General features: G+C 40.2%; 1 protein-coding gene across 1 annotated transcript in view; it reads right to left on the bottom strand.

Annotated features, from left to right (window-relative positions):
- reep5 (receptor accessory protein 5) overlaps positions 1–22,556 on the bottom strand; it is a 28,584-nt gene extending 6,028 nt beyond the window's left edge. The window contains exons 1-3 of the mRNA XM_080189704.1: positions 22,313–22,556; positions 21,605–21,698; positions 3,119–3,257 (exon numbers count right to left, since the gene is read on the bottom strand). Of these exons, the coding sequence (XP_080045830.1) occupies positions 3,119–3,257; positions 21,605–21,698; positions 22,313–22,430 (351 nt within the window). The 5' untranslated portion in view covers positions 22,431–22,556. The remainder of the gene's footprint in view (positions 1–3,118; positions 3,258–21,604; positions 21,699–22,312) is intronic.
- Positions 22,557–23,093: the final 537 nt, after the last annotated feature.

The raw sequence follows: 23,093 nt of genomic DNA, 5'->3' as shown, positions 1-23,093 counted from the left end.
GGGGGTTCTGGTGGTGTTAACATAGAACATAGAACATTACAGCGCAGAACAGGCCCTTCGGCCCACGATGTTGCGCCAACCAGTTACAAAAACAATGACCCACTAGCCTATACCAATCCCTTTTCGTCCATAAACCTATCCAGAGATCTCTTAAACGCCCCCAAACTAGACGCATTTACAACTGCAGCAGGCAGGGCATTCCAATCCCTCACCACCCGCTGGGTAAAGAACCTACCCCTGACATCCGTCCTGTAGCTACCCCCCCTTAATTTAAAGCCATGCCCCCTCGTGCTAGCTTTCTCCATCCGAGGAAAAAGGCTATCACTATCCACCCTATCTAAACCTCTAATCATCTTATATGTTTCAATAAGATCCCCTCTTAGCCGCCTTCTTTCCAACGAAAACAACCCTAAATCCCTCAGTCTCTCCTCATAGGACCTCCCCACCATACCAGGCAACATCCTAGTAAACCTCCTCTGCACCCTCTCCAACGCCTCCACATCCTTCCTGTAATGCGGGGACCAGAACTGCACACAGTACTCCAAGTGCGGCCGCACTAGAGTAGTGTACAGTTGCAACATTACACTGCGACTCCTAAATTCAATCCCCCTACCAATAAACGCCAAGACACCGTACGCCTTCTTAACAACCTTATCTACTTGATTCCCAACTTTCAGGGATCTATGTACACACACACCTAGATCCCTCTGTTCATCCACACTATTCAAAGTCCTCCCGTTAGCCCTATACTCGACACATCTGTTGCTCCTACCAAAGTGAATTACCTCACACTTCTCCGCATTAAATTCCATCCGCCACTTCTCGGCCCAGCTCTGCAACCTATCTAAGTCTCCCTGCAGACTATGACACCCTTCCTCACAATCTACCACACCTCCAATTTTGGTGTCATCAGCAAATTTACTAATCCACCCAACTATACCCTCATCCAGATCATTAATAAAAATTACAAACAACAGTGGCCCCAAAACAGATCCCTGAGGCACACCACTCGTAACTGTACTCCATGATGAATATTTACCATCCACCACCACCCTCTGTCTTCTATCTGATAGCCAATTCCTGATCCAACTTCCTAGATTACCCACAATCCCATACATCTGCATTTTCTGCAGATGTGGCGTGGGCTTGTTGGGCTGAAGGGCCTGTTTCCCAGGCTATTTTTGTTCTAAGTATTTGTGCTATCATGAAGACCACCTATTTTCATCACCATCACATTGCTGACTTTGCCCACCTCAGTGAATCTACTGGAAGCCCTCATTCATGCCTTCATTAGGCTATTTTAATGCACTTTTTACTAGTCTTCAGCATCTATTCTCCATCAAGTTGAAGTAATTCAAAATTGCTGCAACATATCTTAACTCAAAATCCATTCCCCTTTCAACCCTTTGCTCGCTGACAGTGGCTACCAAACAGTGCCTTGATTTAAAACTTTTCATCCCTGTTTTCAAATCATGGCCTCATCCTTCTTTACCTCCAATTGCTTCCAGCCTCACAACCCTCCAAGATATCTGCACTCACCCAATTCTGGCCTCTCGAGCTTCCCTGATTATAATCATTCCAGTTTTAATGGCTCCAGCTTCAGTTATCTAGGCCCTATGCTCTGGCATTCCCCACAACTCTGCCTCTAGTGCACTTTCAACTATTATGACCTTCCTTAAAAATCATCCCTTTCATCAAGCTTTTGGTTACATTACCCAATATCCTCTGATGTGGCTTGAAAACATTTTACATTATAACCCTCCTGTGCAGCACCTAGAAATGTTATTACATAAAAAGGTGCTCATCACTACGTAAATCAGTACGGCACAGAAGCTGACTGGCTTATTGTGTTTGCATGGGCTCACTGAATGAGCAGCTCACCTATTTCAATCTTCTGCATTCTCCTTTTTCAGATACAAGTCCAATTCCCTTCCGCATGTTTCAATTAAGCCACCACACTCAGGCAGAGCACTCTAGATCCTATCCATTCATTATGTGAAAACGTTTTTCAAGTTTTTCCTCATATCACTGTTGCTTCTTTTAATGTTTTCAAAACTTTCATGAGTGGGAACATTGAAAAGTGAAGGGCTGGACTGAGACTAAATACCTCTATCAAATTATTTTTAAGGAAAACAACCCTAACTTCTCAAATTCATCATAATTGATGTTCCTCGTTCCAGGAACCATCTATAAATCAAAGCTGTTATTTTGTTCTTGAAGATTCAAATAGGTAAACAGAATTTTGTGGAGATGTTTAACTGCTTTTCTTCCTCCAATACCTCACTGACCTATACAAAGCACAAATTATGATCCCAACTATTGGAATGCAGCCACAAAGATAATTAACTTCACTGTTCATCTTAAGACTTTGCCCACAAAATTTAAATTTTTTTGATCTCAGTACATGAGCAGCACTGATGAGAATACATTACCGATTACAGATGAGTGGTCAGCAACCCACTGCCACCTGTCATTTCACATTTAATGGCTAGATGAAATCAGAGGATACCAAGTATTAACATGGAAGTGTTGAGATACATCAACTAGCTGACATTGCTTAAATTACACAAAAATAACCACTGAATAATATGAACTAAGGTTTTGCAGTAATCAACAGCTTGATGATTCTGGCCTCCTGACTGAAATAGATTGTTTTCTGGTGACTGGTCTGTCTGTAGAATTGAGGGGAAGTGAAAAAAAAATGTCTAATGATTATAATCTTGCAACTGAAAAAGGCAAGTAATTATCAAACTTTTTCCCCCAAATGAGAAAGGGGAGTTAGCATATGTGTGCAGAATCTTAATGCAAAACTTAGAACTTTCCTTCTATTAATGAAAAAGTAATTCTGGTTTCCAGCCCTTTTCGTTATAAATCAAAGCTAGAATACCTTATTACATACAAAATCTACAAAACATATCTACAATCAATAAGTATTGATATTTTACACCCAAATAGATCAGCTGCAAGCATGTAGACAATACAGTGACTTTTTTTTTGAAAAGACTAGAGCAACATTAGTTAGTAGTTAACTATGCTTAAAAAGTAGATGCAAAATACACTTTCTCCAACATTACTGCACATTACAACACTAATCCATTGTAAACTTACTTCTACTTACCTTGAAGATATAATAGAAGGGAAACCAGGAGAAGAAGATGTCAGAAAAGAATTCAGCTACACTGAAGAGACCATATACCACCCAGTACATCAGCCATATTGTATCATCATCTTTATCAGGGCTTTCAATGGCCTTGACTCTGCAGGCAAGAAAATTAAAATTTACCAAATATTTCAAAAATACAATATGGACAGATTTTCAATTTAAACATGCTCTGAACAAAGTGCTACAGAAAATCCAGATAGAGAAATATCAAGATAATATTCTACAAAATGGTTGGGGCACAAGTGAGGCTTTACATGTTGCTTGGACTGCCCAAGAAACTCAAGGCAATTATCTTCTGATATTATGCACTGAATCAGTTTTGACAGAGTGTGATCAACCAATTTTGCTGATAAAACTGAAATACATAAAACTACCACCAGGATGGTACAAAGAGGTTATGTGTTTTACAAAAAATGTTTTCACCCTAATGCAGATTCCTGCTGGACTGTAGTTCTGTGACAGCAACCAATATGGCCATTCTTTGTAATGATAGTGAGCTTTAAATGAATAGTTGACAACAGAAGACAGCTGTCCTCAATGCCACTGTCACTCAATCATGATCCCATCATATGCATATTATGCAATCAGGAGTGGTAGTTCCAAATTACTTTTCTCATCCTTGGCATGATTAGCTCAGATCAGCACAAACTATGATTTTGTCATACCATATAACTGCAAAAGTGACCTTGTAGTTCCTTAATCTAAGTTTCAAATGCAATCAATCACTGTTAGGTTCAACAATAGTCTCAGGCATGTTAAATGCAACATGCAGTGCTTACGCATCACACTATTAGTTTTGGTCAATGCAATGGGATTAGTGACGGTATTCACCCCATTACACAGAGACAATATTTTTCACTTCAATAACACTAGTTATAAAACATGATGATTTTGACAGTCTTCTCTGGAGTACTACTTTAATAACCAAACTGGAGGCTCTTTTGAAGTAAAATTCAAATGACTAATTCAAATTAATAGCAGACTGTTTGATAGTCAACAAATTTCAATTATGAATGCTCACCATGTGATTTGAATACATTTCTATTTTTGGCCATGTGATACTGTGTGTAAACAAACATAGAAGATTAGTTTTACAAATCAGTTGTTGAATAGAGGTCTTTTATATTATTTCAGTTGACAATGAGGCTATTGAGGCCAATTTTACATCTGACTTTCATTTTACTGTGAAGAACATCACATTGTCTGCTTAGAACTCAGACTTAAATCATTTGCCTATCATGGTCAGATCAGCACAGGAGGAGGCCACTTAGCTCAAGCCAGAAATCCTCACTCACTGCCTGTTACAAAATAAAACTGCAGATGTTAGAAATCCAGAATAACTACCTGCTGTTCATTTAATGATCTTGAACACAGGCATGTAAAATGCAGAATTTTTATGGTGCAGGAAGCAGCCATTTGGCACATCATAGAAACCACAGTGCAGGAGGCCATTTGGCCCACTGTGTCTGCACTAATAACAATCTATTCCCATAATGCCTGTACATAACCCAGCTAATCCCCCTGACATTCAGGTCAATTTAGCATGGCTAATCAAGTTAACCCGCACATCTTTGGACTGCGCTGGCTCTCTAATCATGAGATAGTGCTATTTCTATGACATTGCCCTCTGAACGCTCCAATTAAACCTGCCTCCACCATACTTCCAGGTAGTGCCTTCCAGATCTGAACAGCTTGTGTGAATTTTTAAACACTTTCTTTTGCAAGTCACCTTAAACCTGTACCCTTGTTCTTGATCTTTTTATGAGGGGCAGTAGTTTCTCCCCATCTACTCTGCCCAACCCATTTTGAACATCTTTCTTCTCTGCCACCTTCTTCCCAAAAAGAATCCCAATCTATTCTCATAACTGAAGTTTCAATATTAGGTGTACACCTTACAGGATCAAATGTTTTATCAATTGTTCAAACACAAATGCCTTATTCACTGGTTTAACATTTAGCAATCCAGAGGTTGAATAATTGTTATGGCAATTTGACTAGGCCAATGGCTATAGAATATTAAGGGCTGGTTCATCTCATTATCCCTCTGCTAATTTTCCAGTGGAGGAAGGGTAGGCAGGAATTGAACTAACTATATATTGTGCTGCTGCCTCAGCCTTAAGATCCTAATTTTCCCCACTCCCTAACGTGAGGGTGCTAAATTGGGGGAAGGCTAGATACAGCCAGATTAGCAGGAACTTAGGGATACAGACTGGGATAGGCTGTTGGAGGGCAAGTCCACATTAGGAGTCTTTCAAGGGAAAACTGAAATGGGTGCAGGAAAGGCATGTGCTGATTAGGAGGAAGGATGGGAATGGTAGTATTAGAGAGCAGTGGATTACTAGAGATATTGAGGACTTGGTCAGGAAGAAATGAGAGGCATTGTTAGGTCTAAGCAACTGGGAATGGAGAGAGTGTGTTGGAGTACAGAGAGAGTAGGAGGAATCTCAAAAGGGGAGTCAGGAGGGCAAAAAGGGGGCATGAAATGGCTTTGGCAGGTAGGATTAAGGAAAATCCAAAAGGTGTTTGTTTCCTATGTTAGGAACGAAAGGGTGGCTTGAGAGAGAGAGAGAGAGAACACGCGCGCGCGCTCAGGGACAGAGGAGGGGAATTGTGCTTACAGTGAAGGAATGGGGGAGATCCTGAGTGAATACTTTGTGTCGGTATTCACATAAGGAGAGGGGCTTGGTGTCTTGGAGGGAGCTATAGACCAATTGAAGGAACGATCCATTATGAGGGAAGAAGTGTTAGGGCTTTTAGGTAGCATTAAAACAGATAAATCTCTGGGGCCAGGATGGCATATATCCTAGGCTGCTTAGGGAGGCGAGTGAAATTGCTGGGCCTCTGATGCAAATCTTTGTCTCTCTTTTGGACACAGGTGAGGTCCCAGAGGACTGGAGGATAGCTAATGTGCTACTGTTGTTTAAAAAAGGGTAGGAGGGATAACTCTAGGCTGGTGAGTTTGATGTCAGTGGTAGGCAAGTTGGAGAGGATTCTTAGGGATAGGATGTATAAACACCTACAGCATTGTGATCTAATTAGGGATACACAGCATGGCTTTAAGGGGAAGTCTTGCCTTGCAAATCTGGTAGAATTTTGAGGTGACAAAAATGGTTGACAAAGGACAAGCCATTATGTGATCTATATGGATTTCAGTAAAGCGTTTGACAAAGTCCCTCATGGTAGGTTGGTTGCAAAGATTAAGGCTCGGTATCTAGATGGGTGGAGAACTGGCTTGCTAAGAGGAGACAGAGGGGTCCTTTTCTAGCTGGAGGTCTGTCACTAGTGGTGTGCCGCAGGGCTCAGTACTAGGACCTCTTTGTAGTATATATAAATGACTTGGAAGAGGGAGTAAGTGGTGTGATCAGCAAATTTGCTGATGACACTAAGATGGCTGGATTGTCAGGCAGTGAGGAGCAGTGTCTGGCAATACAACGGGATATAGATAGGCTGGTATATTGGACAGATATGGCAAATGGAGTTTGATCCTGATAAATGAGGTGATGCATTTTGGCAGGAATAATGTAGAGGGAGTTATATGATAAAGGGCAAGCCTATAAAGAGTATAAAAATGCAGCAGGACCTGGGGGTGCAAGTGCACAAGTCTTTGAAGGTGGCAGTACAAGTGAAGACTGTGAAGAAAGCTTATGGTACCTCAGCTATTTACCATTTATATAGATGATCTGGAGGAGGGAACCGAGTGTGTGGTGTTGAAATTTGCTGATGACACCAAGATTGGTAGAACGGCAAATTGCACAGAGGGTGTGGAGAGTCTACAGGAGGATCTAGATAGGCTGGGCGAATGGGCCAAGAACTGGCAAATGGAATTTAATGTTGGCAAGTGCGAGGTGGTCCACTTTGGTAGGAAGGATTATTACTTACGTGGCGAAAAACTGCAGCAGGCGACGGTGCAGAGGGACCTCGGGGTCCTTGTGCATGAGTCGCAAAAACCCAGCCTGCAGGCGCAGCAGGTGGTCAGGAAGGCAAATGGGATGCTGGCCTTCATAGCGAGGGGGATTGAATATAAAAGTAGGGAGGTCTTGCTGTGGCTGTATAGGGCACTGGTGAGACCGCAGCTGGAGTACTGTGTGCAGTTTTGGGCGCCATACTTACGCAAGGATATTTTGGCCTTGGAGGGAGTGCAGAGGAGGTTTACTAGGCTGATGCCAGAGTTGAAGGGGTTGAGCTATGAGGAGAGGCTGAATAAACTAGGCTTGTACTCGTTAGAGTTTAGAAGAATGAGGGGAGATCTCATTGAGATGTATATGATGATGAATGGGATGGATAGGATAGAGGTGGAGAGACTCTTCCCGCTCAGAAAGGACAGTAGGACTAGGGGGCACAGCCTCAAGATGGGGGGGGGGGGGGTTTAAGAACAGAATTGAGGAAGAACTTCACTCAAAAGGGTGGTGAATCTCTGGAATTCTCTGCCCGTTGAAGTGGTGGATGCTACCTTGCTAAATATTTTTAAGACGCGGGTTGATGGATTTTTGATGAGAGGGGATTAAGGGTTATGGGGAGAGGGTGGGAATGTGGAACTGAGCCATGACAGATCAGCCATGATCTTATTGAATGGCAGGGCAGGCTTGAAGGGCTGGATGGCCTACTCCTGCTCCTATTTCTTATGTTCTTATGCTCGCCTCCATAGGAAGGGGTATAGAGTATAAGAGCTGGAGTCTGATGTTGCAGTTGTATAGAATGTTGGTTAGGCTGCATTTGGAGTACTGCGTCCAGTTCTGGTCACCTTACTACAGGAAGGATGTGGAGACTCTGGAGAGAGTGCAGTGGAGGTTTACCAGGATGCTGCCTGGTATGGAAGGACTGGGGTATGAGGAAAGATTTAGCAAATTGGGGCAGTTTTCCCTTGAAAGATGTTGACCGAGGGAGGGGGAAATCTAATCGAGGTATATAAAAGATTATGAAGGGTATAGATAGGAAATAGCTTACCACTGTTTACTCTAATGTTAGGGACACAGTACAAGGGGGAGAGGTATAACATGGCTATTAGAGGGAGGTTTTTCCACACAGGGTAGTGGGGGTATGGAATGCTCTGCCAAGCAAGGTGGTGGAGGCAGGCATGCTGGATTTGTTTAAGAGTTACTTAGGCACGAGTGGGTTGGAGATGGAGGATATGAAACTGTTTTAAATAAGGTTCATTAGCATTGGGATGTCCCTAGTAATGTACAAGTATGAGGAATGATACTAACGTTTTTCTCTTTTAATCCACAGGTTAAGTCAGTCCACCTTGTTGTCCAACGAGGGGCATACACACAATGGGTCGTACAAGGGCTGCTCTTGGATGTTTGAGTAGCAGCCTAGTGCTTCATGTTATTAGTTGCCCAACATCTGGTCCAGGTTAAGTGCACACATGACAGCTCAGTGACTATCACTGTTTGCTGTGCAGACACATGGATTTGGGCCAGTGTCTGTGGGAGTTTGCATATTCCCCCTGTGCTTGTGTGGGTTTTCTCCAGGTGCTCTGGTTTCCTCCCACACCCCAAAGATGTGCTATTAGGCTGACTGGAGAATAAATTCTCCCAAAATTAGTATCCCTCAATGTGGAATGCCATAATCATAGATAAGGGTCATGGGTGGAGGGGGGGACTGGTAATGTTAGAATGGCAGTGTGGGCTCGTTGGGCCAAAGGGCCTGTTTCCCAGGCTGTTTTTGTTCTTTAACGGATGGTAGATGTTATCTACTACCAAGTTTAAACAGTCCAGTTTGTGTACATCAATTGCATGTCTACTTTTAAAATGTCATCACCTGCTGTCATCATCTTTACCCCCCTGCAGGCAGATAGTGGTGCTTGGGGAAGGAAACCACTATTATATCAATCATGTACACTTGTATAATTGACCAGAAATTAGAAATTAAACCAGATCAAAAGCTGCACCTTTTCTAATTGGGTGGACATTCTACCAAGCAAAGATATGCCCAATTCCACTCCAGTTATTTTTTCAGATTAATAATTGGAATTGCTGATTTCTATTAATTTAAACAGAATAATTGAATTAAAGTTACTTTTTCCTGTTTATTCAGCAGCAGTAAGAAGTCTGACAACACCAGGTTTCAGTCCAACCAAGTATTTGATAGTAAATTCACTAGCTTTCGGGTTAGCCCCTTTGTCAGGTGAATGGAGAGTTCTGGCCTCAGAGAGCATATAAAGCAGTTGTCTGTGCTTTATGTGGTCTGAGGCCAGAACTCTCCATTCACCTGACAAAGGGGCTAACCCGAAAGCTAGTGAATTTACTATCAAATAATTGGTTGGACTGAAACTTGGTGTTGTCAGACTTTTTAAACTGTGTTTACCCCAGTCCAACACTGGCAAAACTACATCATTCAGCAGCAAACGGGGTTACAGTGCATTATTAAAGTTTGCATTTTTTTTCAAAAAGTATCCACACTGATCTTTTCCAGTACCTGTGACTTGGGCTGGAAACACCAGTTTGTGACTTCAGAAAACAAACTGCGATGTTTTTCTACATGTTGCATTTAATAATTGCTTTCTATACATGTTGAAAGCATCTCTTTAAAGATGATTCACAGAGCAATTTTGGAAACATTTTAACTGGTGATATTGAGAGATCAAATTGCATCATTGTAGCAAATTATAATGCAATCTTAAGATTCCATTTGGCACAACCTCAAAATTAAGTTTAATTAACCTGTTGGACATAACACAATTTATAAGCCTTTATTTCTTCCCCTCAGAAGGATGCTCAGGTGTAAATTTTAAAAACAACCAACCACAAAAAAGGTTAAAAAAGTGATGTTCCAAGGACAAGATTGTGTTATTTCATGAATAGTATTTAAATACCAACTTGCAACTAACTAAACAAGTTGTTAATATTTACATTTTAGAAAAGAATCTTAAATTATTTTGCTGTACTTGATTAAGCAATGGCAACAGTAATATTTTGAGGGGCAACAAAATAAACAGAACCAAGTAATTATAGTATTCAAACACTAACCTAGTTCACTTAAGAAAACATAAGGGAGTTAACAGCACTAGCACAAGTCAATAGAATCTAATGTTGGTATATTTAATGAGACACACCATTGGTAAACAGAAGGCTTCATTGTGTGGTGGCATTATGCATCCTGGCATGGCTAGTATTATTCAATTACATGCCTAGGACAGACTGATTCCAAAGCATTAATTTTGTGTGCAAATTATTTGGCCCTTTTCCTGTCTATCCTCAGAGATCCTAAACTAAGACTTCAGCACATAACCTGGACTGCCACTACCAGATGAGTGGTATTTTGAATAAGATACTAACCTAAAACCCTGTTTACCTGTTCAGATGAACATAAAGGATCCCACTGACACTTTTTGGTGAAGAGCAGGGAGTTTTCCCAGTATCCTCACCAACATTCTTCCTCAACATTAGTCTGTACTACATCTTATTTCTGTTGTCAAACCTTGCTGTGCACAAATCTGGATGCTACATTTGCCTAGAGAAAAATCAGAGACTACACTTCAAAAGGTATTTGACTGGCAGTGAAGCACTTTGGGATGTCCTGAGGACGTCAAAAATGCTATGTAAATACAAGAATTTCTTTTTCTCAAGTCATGAATGAGCCTCAGAAAATGTCAATCTATAAATTGGTCACTGAAGATGCATCCTCCTGCTTCTCCCTATAGGAAAGTCAATGCTGCCAATGCCTAGCGTACAAAATGAAACAGAAAAATAGATTAGTATTAAAACTTAATGTTCCAATTATCTCCATAACCTTTTGTAATTTATTTACATATTGCTTTAACGTTAGTGATAAACATGTACCTTAAGTTACAGAAGTAGCTACAATTGTGTCAAATAGAAACACTTTGCTCTGGCCTTGGGCAGCCACAAGTGTTTCTCTGCCCCACCCCTGACAATAGTATATAAAATCCCCATAGAAAATAGTGAGATTTTTAAAAGAAGGATTGTTAGTTTAAAACGAGAAACTGGAGACCAGGTCTGAAAATATTTAATTGGGTCAGGAAATAAAAATTTAAGAAAGGCTTACTCTAGTTTTGTACCACATGGGTGCTTCACAAAAAGGAGTCTATCAATACCTACTACCTGCAAAACACAATTTTAAAATTGTGAAACTCTGAACTTAGATTGTGGATGGTCAATGAAAAAAGTCCCTATATTTGATACACTTCAGCAACTCAAACTGGCCTTCATTTCACAATGAAGCATAAAAATCTTGGAACATGTGAATCAGATTGTAACTCATGAAGTTTAGGCTTCTGTGATATGATTCAAAGCAGCCAACTCAAAATTATAAAGTAAGTATTGTTACAGATACACAGAATCAACCATAAAAATTAGTAATCACCAATTAAATCCAAAGTTCTCTCACCGAGTTGGATTTAAATCAAATTGGAGCTTGTGGATGTAATTTGGGTGGACACTAATCCAGCATTAAGGTGGTGCTGCATCATTATTTTTTTCTTAATGAAATTGAGCATCACAACAATTAGTTGGGGCCTTAATATAATAAAATTAAGACCCAAATTAGCTGCTCTGATGTTTCAGATGGATGTTAAATTCAACAGGCATGACTAATTGAACAATGGAGTATGCCACAGATGTATTTAATATCCTTCACACACAAAAAACCAATTTTGTTTTTGAGATACCTTTGGAAAGAATACATCTTATATTTACATCCTGACTACATCACCCAACTTCTTCAGCTCTTCTATAAAGAGTGTATAAATTCTCTGGTCCATGTGTACATCATATTTTACTAGTGAAAGTGTGCCATGCTGTAATTAGAATGTAGCTGCTTGGTCGACAAGCCAAATTTCTTTCACCTTTCCAGCTCAGATGCTTTTTTAAAATAGAGAGAATTTAAAAAAAGTAATTTTTGCATAGACCTCAAGAACAAAAAAAATTCTATATCAATATTGGTAGACAGTTCAGGCTGAATCTTGTCAAATCCAGAGTCCTTTGTACTAATTCTCACTCAGCCTCTTGGGGTAGCTACTGCCTTTTCCCTACTCTTTGTTCTATGGAAGGAGAACCACTTTCCAATGTGGATTCCACTAGCATTAAAGCCAATCTCTGCTACTTGTCCATTGCAACTTATTTTTGCAAGTCTAGCAAATGTCTTTATAACAAGGAAATTCAATTAAATAATAATGTAAATAAATAAGGCGGCTGAATTAAAGCTTTGGAGCCCAAGGAATAATAGGGGAGAAATTTAAAATATTTGGACAGCATTTATCAAAAGTTACCACCATGCAGGGCATCAGACTTAGATCATTATGAATGAAAACTGGTCAAAAACTATGTAACATTTGAAAGCAACACAAATCAGAATTGGGTCACAGAGTGGTCAATTTTTCACAAAATGATAGTGGAAAGGACTATGGCAATTTCTGTAAAGAAATCAATATGAATTTCCAATCTTTATTCAGCTAAGAACATAGTTTTTAAATATGACTTTGTCATGAGCAGATTCCACAAGGCTGGATGGTATATTTTCTCTCTACATTCTGTTAGAATCAGTGGCAAGTGATACAAACCCTTCCAATTAAGTAGCATTTTAGGGAGCAGTGGATGGATGTTCCATTTTCCTGACCAAATCATAGTCGGTTCAACTTCTAATAGTAACCATGGCAGTGATTGTTAACAGACAGCCCAGGAAAGGAGCAACTGTATAACTCAGCAACCAACAGCCTCCAATAAATCCTCACATGCAAATTCCCTCATGCAAAAACAAAATGCTTAAACTCAGCAGGCCTAGCAGCATCTGTGGAGACCAAAAGAGTTTATGCTTCCAATCCAACATGACCCTTATTTGCAATTCCTCATTCCCCGAAGTTCCAGGTGGAGCACAAAGCAGCATCAATACAGTCAGATATACCAGAAAAAAAAGGGTTGTGGGAGGAGCTTGTGTATACTGGAACAAACATTTTACATTCCCCACAAAATTTTCTGAGGCCCATCTGGGTACCCAATATATCACCTTTGATTTTGAGAAGTGTGACAAGTTGAGAGAGAAATTAGTAGGGTGACACAGTGGCACCGTAGTTAACACTGCTGCCTTATAGCTCCAGGGACTCAGATTCAATTCCAGTCTTGGGTCACTGTGCGGATTTTGCATGTTCTTTGTGTTAAGATTAGTTTTCTCCAGGTGCTCCTGTTTAAGAACATAAGAATGTTTCCACCCACACTCCAAAGATGTGTGGGTTAGGTTGATTGGCCATGCTTAATTGCCCCTTAGTGTCAGCAGGATTAGTGGGCAAAATATGTGGGGTTACAGGCGTAGAGCCTGGGTGGGCTGGATGACCACCTCCTGTGCTGTTGGGGTTCTATGATGAAATTGTTTAATGTGAGAATGAATTCAACTAGGCAGAAGATACTGGTACTGGCTGGGAACTGTTTAGGTCTCCATTTGATGATGAAGTAGAAGAGAATCCTCATACCATCCTGATGGGTGAAGGAAGTGTAGAGGGATGGGATGCCTACAGTAAAGAGGAAATGATGCAAGGTGTCAGAAGAATCACAAATATAGGTGAGAAGGGACTGGACAAAGGGAGAGAAATAGTGTTACGTTTACAAGAAATAAGTTTAATGGGGCTGAAGTGAAATGCGAATCTGTGGATTTTTGGGAAGGAAGTAGAAGCTGGCTGCATGAGGCTGGGGGACTGAGATTATGGACAGAAGATATCTGGAAGAAATTAGGCCAATGACAGTCCTAGAAATAATAGCTTGATGTTCAGTGGTGGTTTTGCTAATCCATCCCAGAAAAAGTTGTGATTATAAATGGAAAAATCACAAAGACTATGAGTTGTCAATGCTGCATTTTGATAATTAACGAATAGAGGCCAAAAGATCTCAATATTTGATTGCAGGATACAAGTATTCAACCTTGGGAAAACAAGTTAAACATTTGTTTAACACCAACAAAAATGCATGCTGGAATTCCAAAACAGGAAGTGCTGTAAACAGAAGTAGGAAGTCAATCTTTAGCCACAGAGAAAAATAAGTAGAACCCTTTAAAACGGAGACCACCACATCAAACTGAACTATATATATATAAAAAAACCACAGTTTAACCTCCTGGTAGACAAGGGAATTAAGGGTTATGGGGAGAAGGTGGGAAGGTGGAACTGATCCACTTCAGATCAGCCATGATCTTATTGAATGGCAGGGCAGGCTCGAAGGGCCAGATGGCAAGAGGACGGAAAATCTAGTACACTTTGTAGCAAATACTTCCCGTTTTGAAAACGAGAACAACATACCATATGGGAAATTTAAAAAAAATGCTTTCAGCTACATAAATGCTCAAGGGTTTCTTTCAGGACTAGACCACTGATCTGGTTTTAAATAGAGGAAGCAACCTGGAGCAGTTCCATTGCAAACAACAAGAATGAAAAGGTGACCACTAAAAAGCACACTATGATCTTGTGCAACCTGTTTGTGGCAGTTTAAGGATTATAGGTGTGTTCCTACAATTTACAATGGAGGCTCCCCAGAATGCAAGGGGTACTTCCCCTAATTAATATCATGCAAACATCCTAACTAAGGGGCAAAATCTTACGAGGGACTTGTGCAAGAAAAGGGATGACTTAAGGAAAAAAACCAAAGAAATGTAAAGTGAACTAATTACTAAAAAAAAATAAAAAATTCCTCTTTCCCTTTTAAAGATGTGCCTATCCCATCTCAAAATGTCTCTGTGGGATAGAGCCAGGAAATCACAGGTTAGCAAAGTGAAATTTTGCACGTGGCCATTGTTAAACAACTACCTTACAGCAGCTACTGCCATAAAAACTGCACATACTCCTTCACGCCATCCCTTCTGAACTTTACTGTTGGAGCTGTAACCTGCTTTGTTTCTTCAGTCTCACCCGCCTGAGTCAGAAAGGTCAGATGAGACAGGCACTTTACATTTTAAGTGCAGTGCAGTCGCTAGCAAGTGGCAATCCACCACTGATCATCTTTAAGTTATGGACCAATATGGTTAAACTAGCAGATCTTCATTCTACATATAGTCAGCCTAAACCAGACATGCAATGTTATAGGACATTTTGGTAATAATTTAAATTTGACATGCTTGAGATAAAACTGCACTTGTATTTACAAAGCCATGAATTCTACCCATTCAAAATTAACATGAGAATTTTGTTGCTGTGAAGATGGAAATTGTATGTTAGACTTTGCCAAAATTCATTATGAACCACAAGGATTGACTTCGTCAGGGCAGTGTCATCAGCTGCTTCATTAATGACCTTCCTTCCATCACAAGGTCAGAAGTGGGGATGTTCATTGATGGTTGCAGAATGTTCAGCACCATTCATGACTACAGGTACTGAAGCAGTCTATATCCAAATGCAACAAGAATTGGATAATATCCAGGCTGACAAGTGGCAAGTAACATTCGCGCTAAACAAGTGGCAGGCAATGACCATCTCCAATAAGTGAGAATTTAACCCTCACCCCATGTTACTATTGAATATATAAACAAATACAGCTCAGACGAAGGGTCATCTGGACATGAAACATTAGCTCTATTCTCTCTCCACAGGTGCTGTCAGCCCTGATAAGATTTTCCAGCATTTTCTGTTTTTGTTTGATTCCAGCTTCTGCAGTACTTTTCTTTTAACTGTTAAATACATATCTAGGGAAGGGAACAATTTTAAAAACATGCAAGCTTTATTAAAGTATAGCATGCAACAAATAAATAAAACCGATTTATCTTTAATTGAACTTTGAAAAGTAAATCTTTCAAAAATTCAGTTCTTACAGATATAAAGACCAATTAGAACATCAGGTTTTCTTCCATATTCTGGTCAAGTAAAAATGACTCAATGCACTCAGATAGGCTACTTGAACAGCTGCCAATGTATTAGTCATGAAATGTTCTACATCAAGAATACTAGAACCCACTTCCTGCAAACCACTGCAGGATTTCACTAAAAAAGTCAAATGTCCAAATATTTAGAGAATAGTTAGCTGACTAGTGAACAACAAATTGAAGAGAATTTTTAAAATTAGCAAAAAAAGTTTCTGGAGATTACTACATGTACAAACTAAACAAATCACCCATGTAAAAATGTTTCTAGTAAGTAGAGGCAAGATGGCAGAGTGTTAGGGTTATAAATGAAACATATTCATTACATGTTCTGATAAATGCAGATTACATCCCTTGTCATGAAGGCTAGGTGGGGTTGCAGCCCAATGGCAGAATGTGTTCAAGTTAAAAATATAGGAAGAATTCAGTTCAGCTACACTTCCCTAGTAGGTTGTTCAAGAATCTCTTGTCCAAGACTTAAGGACCTGCCCAAAATGTTAGATTTATTGATTTGTGGCTTCCTCCTCCTTTCTCCCTGCCACTTATTTCAACATTTATTTATAATTCATCATGTTTAAGGGTGGAGCCATAATTCTTTTTCCAAGTCCTCATGCCATATACAATAACAGGTATTCAGAAGTCAGAAGGGATCAGCTTTCCAAAGTACATTTATTTTAAGCTACAGACACTATTTTAATACTCAACTTCTGCTATTCCCAAAGAACAGTAAGATTAGAAGTACTCATTATCTCATTTAACAAAACATGCTTGTAAGGGTTTAAGTCTTGTACCTCAGGGGTTTTCATTGCATCACAAATCAAAAGAGTGAAGCAAGAGCTGCATGCAGTCATCCAACCTGTAGTTTGTTACTGCTGTAAGCACATCCCAAATGGTACAAACTCAGTCTCATTTTGTTGTTTTGCATTTTCTTGTTCACCATTACTGGCACTGAACACCTTTTTTCAAAAGTTTTGTTTGGGAAATCTATGATTCACCAGATAAACTGGTAGCATTTCATAACAATATCACTTCAGATCAGAGTCAACCAGCAGTAAGGATCTGGTGCAGCATTGACATCGAGTGCCTTGCTCAAATCACCTCATGCCAGAAAGGGCCCAAATACCAAACTGGTATAAAATTGCCTTGAAATTCAGATTTGAAGTAAAATATCAATTTTATGAAGTGAAAATGTTATTAATTCCTATTGTCATGGATTGCAATAAACCCAATCTCAGTCAGCTATATGCCTCAAGTTAAAGAATGTTCTACACTTGCTGCTAAAAAGTCAACACTATGTTAATCATAAACATACAAATATGAATCCTTAAAGGCAGAGAAATAAAGCCCCAGGTTTGAATTTGGCTTCTGCCTAATTAGCTGAGGCAGCAAATCGATGCGCTATCATTAGACCCAGCACCCAAGAGCTAGGGGAGGGGGAAAAAGTTAGCATCAGTTTCCAATGCTAACTGCTAACCAATGGCTTCTGCTGAAAAGATGTTTATATGTAGATGTCAACTGATCATAGAGTTTTTTTTAAAACTGATTCTACAGTCAAACAATTGGTCAATGCCCACCATTAATACTTAAAAATGCAAAATTGATTACTGAGCAAGATATTACAGTACTATACATACATCAGCAAGTGAAGACTGAGACGACAAAAAAAAACCCAAATACTCGAGGCTAGCTTGACAAGGTAGAAATAGGATGTCTACTCAAATTTGGATTTATTCCAAACTGACAGAATTTGTACTTTTTGTCAGACAACTGTGTGGTAGCTAAATAAGTAGATGCAGCAAATATGAATAAGCAAACATTCATGTCTCCCTGCTGGATTGCCAAATGACCTTGATAAAAGTAATGTGCAAGCTACCACACCCTTGCAGTTGGAGGTTGTATGTAGGTATATGTACAATTAAGGAGCAAATAAAAAAGGAAAACATTCATAGAGAAGGGTAAATAAGCTGGTAACAACAGCACAAATACTCCTTATTTATACGAGCATACTGTGCTGATGTCTGGATTTTAAATGTGATAACCAGCTTCCAGCTCAGGAGTTCAACTTATTTTTGTTAAAAATATCAAAATACTATTGTGGCAATTTATTGTGTCATAATACAAAAATCAGAAAGCCTGATTCTTCCTCTTTTCATAGAGGACATGTGGGTAGGATTATTAAGTTTGCAGATGACAAAAATGACAGCACCAGGAATCCTAGTTCGATTCCCAGTTTAGGTCACTTTGGTGAAGAATGTATATGGGAAACTTGCCTTGATCAGTCAAGGCATAAATTACAAAAACGGATATTGGAGTTGTATAGAGTTTTGGTGAGGCCGTAGCTAGAGTACAGTGTGCAGTTCTCGTCACCACGTTATAGGAAGAATGTGATTGCACAAGATGGGGTGGACAGAGGAAATTCACCAGGATGCTGCCTGTTTGGATCATTTAAGTTATGATGGCAGTTGGATTGGCTTGTTTTCATTGGAGTAAAGACTGAAGGGTGATGTGATTTAAGTACATAAGATTGAGGGACGTGGACGGAGTGAATAGGGAGCAGCTGTTCCCCTTAGTTGAAAGGTCACTCATGAAGAAACACAGGTTCAAGGTGAGGGGGCAGAATGTTCAGGGGTGGGAATATGCGAGGAAAACTTTAAGCCCATAGGGTCATGATGGTCTGGAATATGCTGCCTGGGAGGGTAGTAGAGACAGTTGCTTCACATCCTTAAAAAGTACTTGGATCTGCACTTGATACATCATGACATTCAAAGCTGTGGGCAAGTGCTAGTAAATGGGATGAGATGGGAGTTCAGGTGTTTCTAATGTGCTGGTGTAGACTTGATGGGCTGAAGGGCCTTTTCTGTAGTGTATGATTCTACGACTTTCCACATTGAGAACAAAAATCAGGATTAAACATTTAAAAAAGTTTATTTGAAGGAATCTACTCAGCCAAATCAATGTAACCATGGAATGCCATGACATAGTATTTCTAAATATATAAAAACAAATTTCACCCAAAATTGTGGGTGCATGAATCGAGGTTGGAATAGCTCATCACTGAAGGCAAATGCTTATGACATGTGTATATGATAAATGTAACTGACTCAATGCATCAGATCCTTGCCCACAGGAAAATAAATTATGGAACTTATTTTCCATAAAGTTTAGAGGATAAAAGGATCAATATTAAATCTGTACAAAAAATGCAAAAACACTTGGCCAAGATTGTCCAAAGGTCTAAACAATGAAAAACACTTAAACAAGATGTAATGCAACTGACATTAAAGTTTATTAATCACAAGTAAGGCTTACGTTAACACTGCAATGAAATTCCCCTAGTTACCACATTCCACCACCTGTTCGGGTCAATGTACGCAACCAGCACATCTTTCAGATTGTGGGAGGAAACTAGAGCACCTGAAGGAAATCCACACAGACATGGGGAGAACATGCAAACTTCACAGTGAGCCAAGCCAGGAATTGAACCTGGGTCCCTGGTGCTGTGAAGCAGCAATGCCAACCACTGTGCTGCAAGACCTAACATCCAAGTACCCCTTCCATCTAAGCCTGGACCTCCACAACTGAAGGAAGGAGCACTATTTTGTGAAAAGAATATACATTAGATTTCATCATAGAAAAATTGTAATGACATGCAGCACTGCATTATCTGCATGACAAAAAGGTGATGCATCACCTTTTCTCCCCCCTCCCTTCAATACTGACTATTTTACTCCAAATATAAACATCCAATCCACACACCATTCACGTAACTATGTACAGGGCATAATTCTGGTAGCAATGGGCACATCCACCAGCAGGTGTGGCCTATTAAGAGGCTGTCCTTGATTCCTCTTGCTCTGGCTTCAACCAGTGGGAATAGGGAAGGTGATAAGGTCTCCACTCAGCCCCTTCCCATTCCACTACATATGCCCCCAACCTTGTCGGAAGGACACATTAAATTCCATCCACTGTTTATCAAACTCCAAGGTGAGGCAACCCACTTCCTCACTCCCCAAAGCCTGTCCAGCACCTTGAAGGCATAAGATTGGTCTATAACAGAATATTTTACATTTCCCCAGCTGAGTGCAACTCCAACTCTAAAAAAGCTGGACACTTTCCAGGACAAAGCAGCAGGTTCAGCACCCCATTCTGCCACCTTAAACATTCACTGCTTCTACCACCAGTGGGTGCAGTTATGTACCATCTACAAGATACACCTTTCAAACCTGCAACTTCTACAACCTAGAAAGATGGAAACACCATCACTTGCAATTTCCACTCCAAACACTACACCACCTGATTCATTAGGTCACATTCCTTCAATGTTGGTGGGTCAAAATCCTGGAACACCCTTCCTAAAAGCATTATAAACATACATAAAACAGATGGACTGTAACAATTCAAAAAGACAGCACATCAGCTGCTTTTCAAGGGCAACAATCAGGAATGTGCAACAAAATAATGCTGGCCTACCCAGCAATGCCCAAACCCTGTGAATGAAAAAGAAAGCTGCTGCAGAAATTATGCCAATTATCTATTGAGTTCTCTCCCTGTAGAGAGTTTTCAAATGCTTAAAGCTTTCCAAATAGCTTAGCACTAAATATAATCTAGTATTATGCTGAATCATTAAAACTAGGAAGATCCCAAGTAAAACTGCCAGTCCCTAATGAATTCCGCTTTTGACATTGGGGTACTAGAACTCCAAGTGAGGGATGAAAGGTAGGTCTCTCCTGATCACTAATGAGTGACACTTTCAGAAAACATCAGGCAACACTGGAACTGGAGTTAGCTTCAATGACAGTCATGATGCAATACTATCTATCTAGGCTCACAAGAAGTCATATGACGAAGGTATTAATGATGAACACTTTGCAATGGCACACCAGCACCATTTCAACATCTTTGGTATAGAAGAAATTAGAACATAAGAACATAAGAAATAGGAGCAGGAGTAGGCCATCTAGCCCTTCGAGCCTGCCCCGCCATTCAATAAGATCATGGCTGATCTGTTGTGGCTCAGTTCCACTTTCCTGCCCTCTCCCCATAACCCTTAATCCCCTCTCTTATCAAGAACCCATCAACCCGCTTCTTAAAAATATTTAGCGAGGCAGCCTCCACCACTTCAACAGGCAGAGAATTCCAGAGATTCACCACCCTTTGAGTGAAGAAGTTCCTCCTCAACTCCGTTCTAAACCACCTCCCCTTTATCTTGAGGCTGTGCCCCCTAGTCCTACTGTCTTTGAGCGGGAAGAGTCTCTCCACCTCTATCCTAAATAAGTTTTCTTGGCATTTCCTCTTGTCTATATTCAAAAGTCATTCCATAAACTTAAAGATATCAATTTAGAGGAATCATCCACAATCTAAAACTAATTTGTATATCCACTATTCATCCCCCAGTTTATATGCACCTTTTCTTGGTACTTAATAGTAATGAACCATTACTATTCTGCAGAAAATATTCATTTATAAAGTAACTGATTACAGAGATTAAATTAAGAACGTATCTTTTACCCATTAATAACCAGATTAAGTCATCTATATTAATCCTAAACAATTAAATTAGAAGGTCTCTGTTCTCCATTCATAATAAGATTAAGTCTTCATCACTGATCGCACGCAAACTCGGATCAAAAGAAAGCAGATGTTACTTACGATACATAAGCAGGATAAATGAATCCGATCAAATTGCAAAGTAATGATGCTGCATAGCCGATCACAAGGTAGACCGAAATGATTAGAATGAAAGCTGTTAAAAAAGACACAAGCGTTACAATAAAGGAAACCTCAACCACTCTGTTCCGGATACCAGATTGAAGCAATTCAGCAACAAAAGGGTGGAAGCAGAATACTATAGGCCCATTTAAATGGGTTGTTTTTTCGCAGGTGTTGGGCGTTCAACTATGGAAGTACCATAGCAAGTTTCCTTATTACACTGATAATGACACTAATTTATTATGTTAAAGCCAAGTTTTGACACGAGTGTTACTTTATACGTCGGCAGGTAAGGAAAACGTTGGCATCTATTGAACATTCATATTAAGCATTCATCCGAAATGGCCACCTCACCCTGTCAGGTTAAACGAAAATCCGATAGGGCAAAATGTCTCGTTTATAAATACATATATCCTATCCCCGTGCAAACCGCTGTAAATTTAGTTACACTTCTATCTGACATATCAGGTTACAGAAACCATCAACAGCCGCAACGACAAATACGCTACGGAGGTGGCGATGTGTTTTAGTTTGAAAGCCCCAATCCAGAAAGATATGGATATAGATAGATGTGATTGCCATTATTAAGTTGGAAATGCTGGCAGTGATCGCGTGCCCCCAGGCTGTCCCCACCCTGCGCTGACTCACCCAGCGCAATGTAACGTCGATTCACTCCTGTCTTGCTCTCAATTTTCCCCAAGACATCTGCCAGTATGTTCTTTTCCTTGAGGAACTTATCCAGACGCTGCATCAGCGACTCGGCCATGGTTTGTATTGGTAACAATGATACAGTGAATGTGCTGTCTGTCTTTTTGTACTCTCTCTCTGCTCCGACTAGAATGTCTGCAGCTGCCCGAATGCGGCCCGGGAGGGAGGGGCACGAGGCGCCGCTCCAAGCTGCCCGTCACCGCGCCTGCGTCACAATGCTCACCACCTTCCCCAGTGTTTTGAAAGGAGCTGGAAGGCAGACAGATGTCCACTCAGCACAACTCATCACACAACAATGTACCCTGTACCCCATCAACCCTCTGTCATTTTCAATTACCTTCTTCCCCATTATGTATTTCCTTTCAGCATTCCGAAAACTTTGAAACGAAACAAAAAATGTTTAAAGAAAACCCAGCAAGTCTGATGGCACTTGTGGGGCCAGAAACAATTAACGTATGACTTCTTCGGAGCTGATTACGACCTAAATCTTTGCTGCAGCAAACAGATCACACTTAATTACACAGTATTTCTCTGCCCAGTTTCTGGCCATCTTCGTTGCTTCTCTGAAAATTATCAGAACTTCATCACCACTATTTTGTTTCCTCCACTTGCAGATCAGTTTGGGTTGCAATTATTGAGGTACCAACAAGGAGCAGGGGTAAGCCATTCAACCCGTCAAGCCTGCTCCACCATTTAATAAGATCATGGCTGATCTGACAGT

This window comes from Carcharhinus amblyrhynchos, chromosome 5 (genome assembly GCF_965287045.1).
Source record: "Carcharhinus amblyrhynchos chromosome 5, sCarAmb.v2.hapA, whole genome shotgun sequence".
Lineage (NCBI taxonomy): Eukaryota > Metazoa > Chordata > Chondrichthyes > Carcharhiniformes > Carcharhinidae > Carcharhinus > Carcharhinus amblyrhynchos.
Note: the sequence above shows the minus strand (reverse complement) of the source record. Positions and strands in the feature narration are given on the sequence as shown.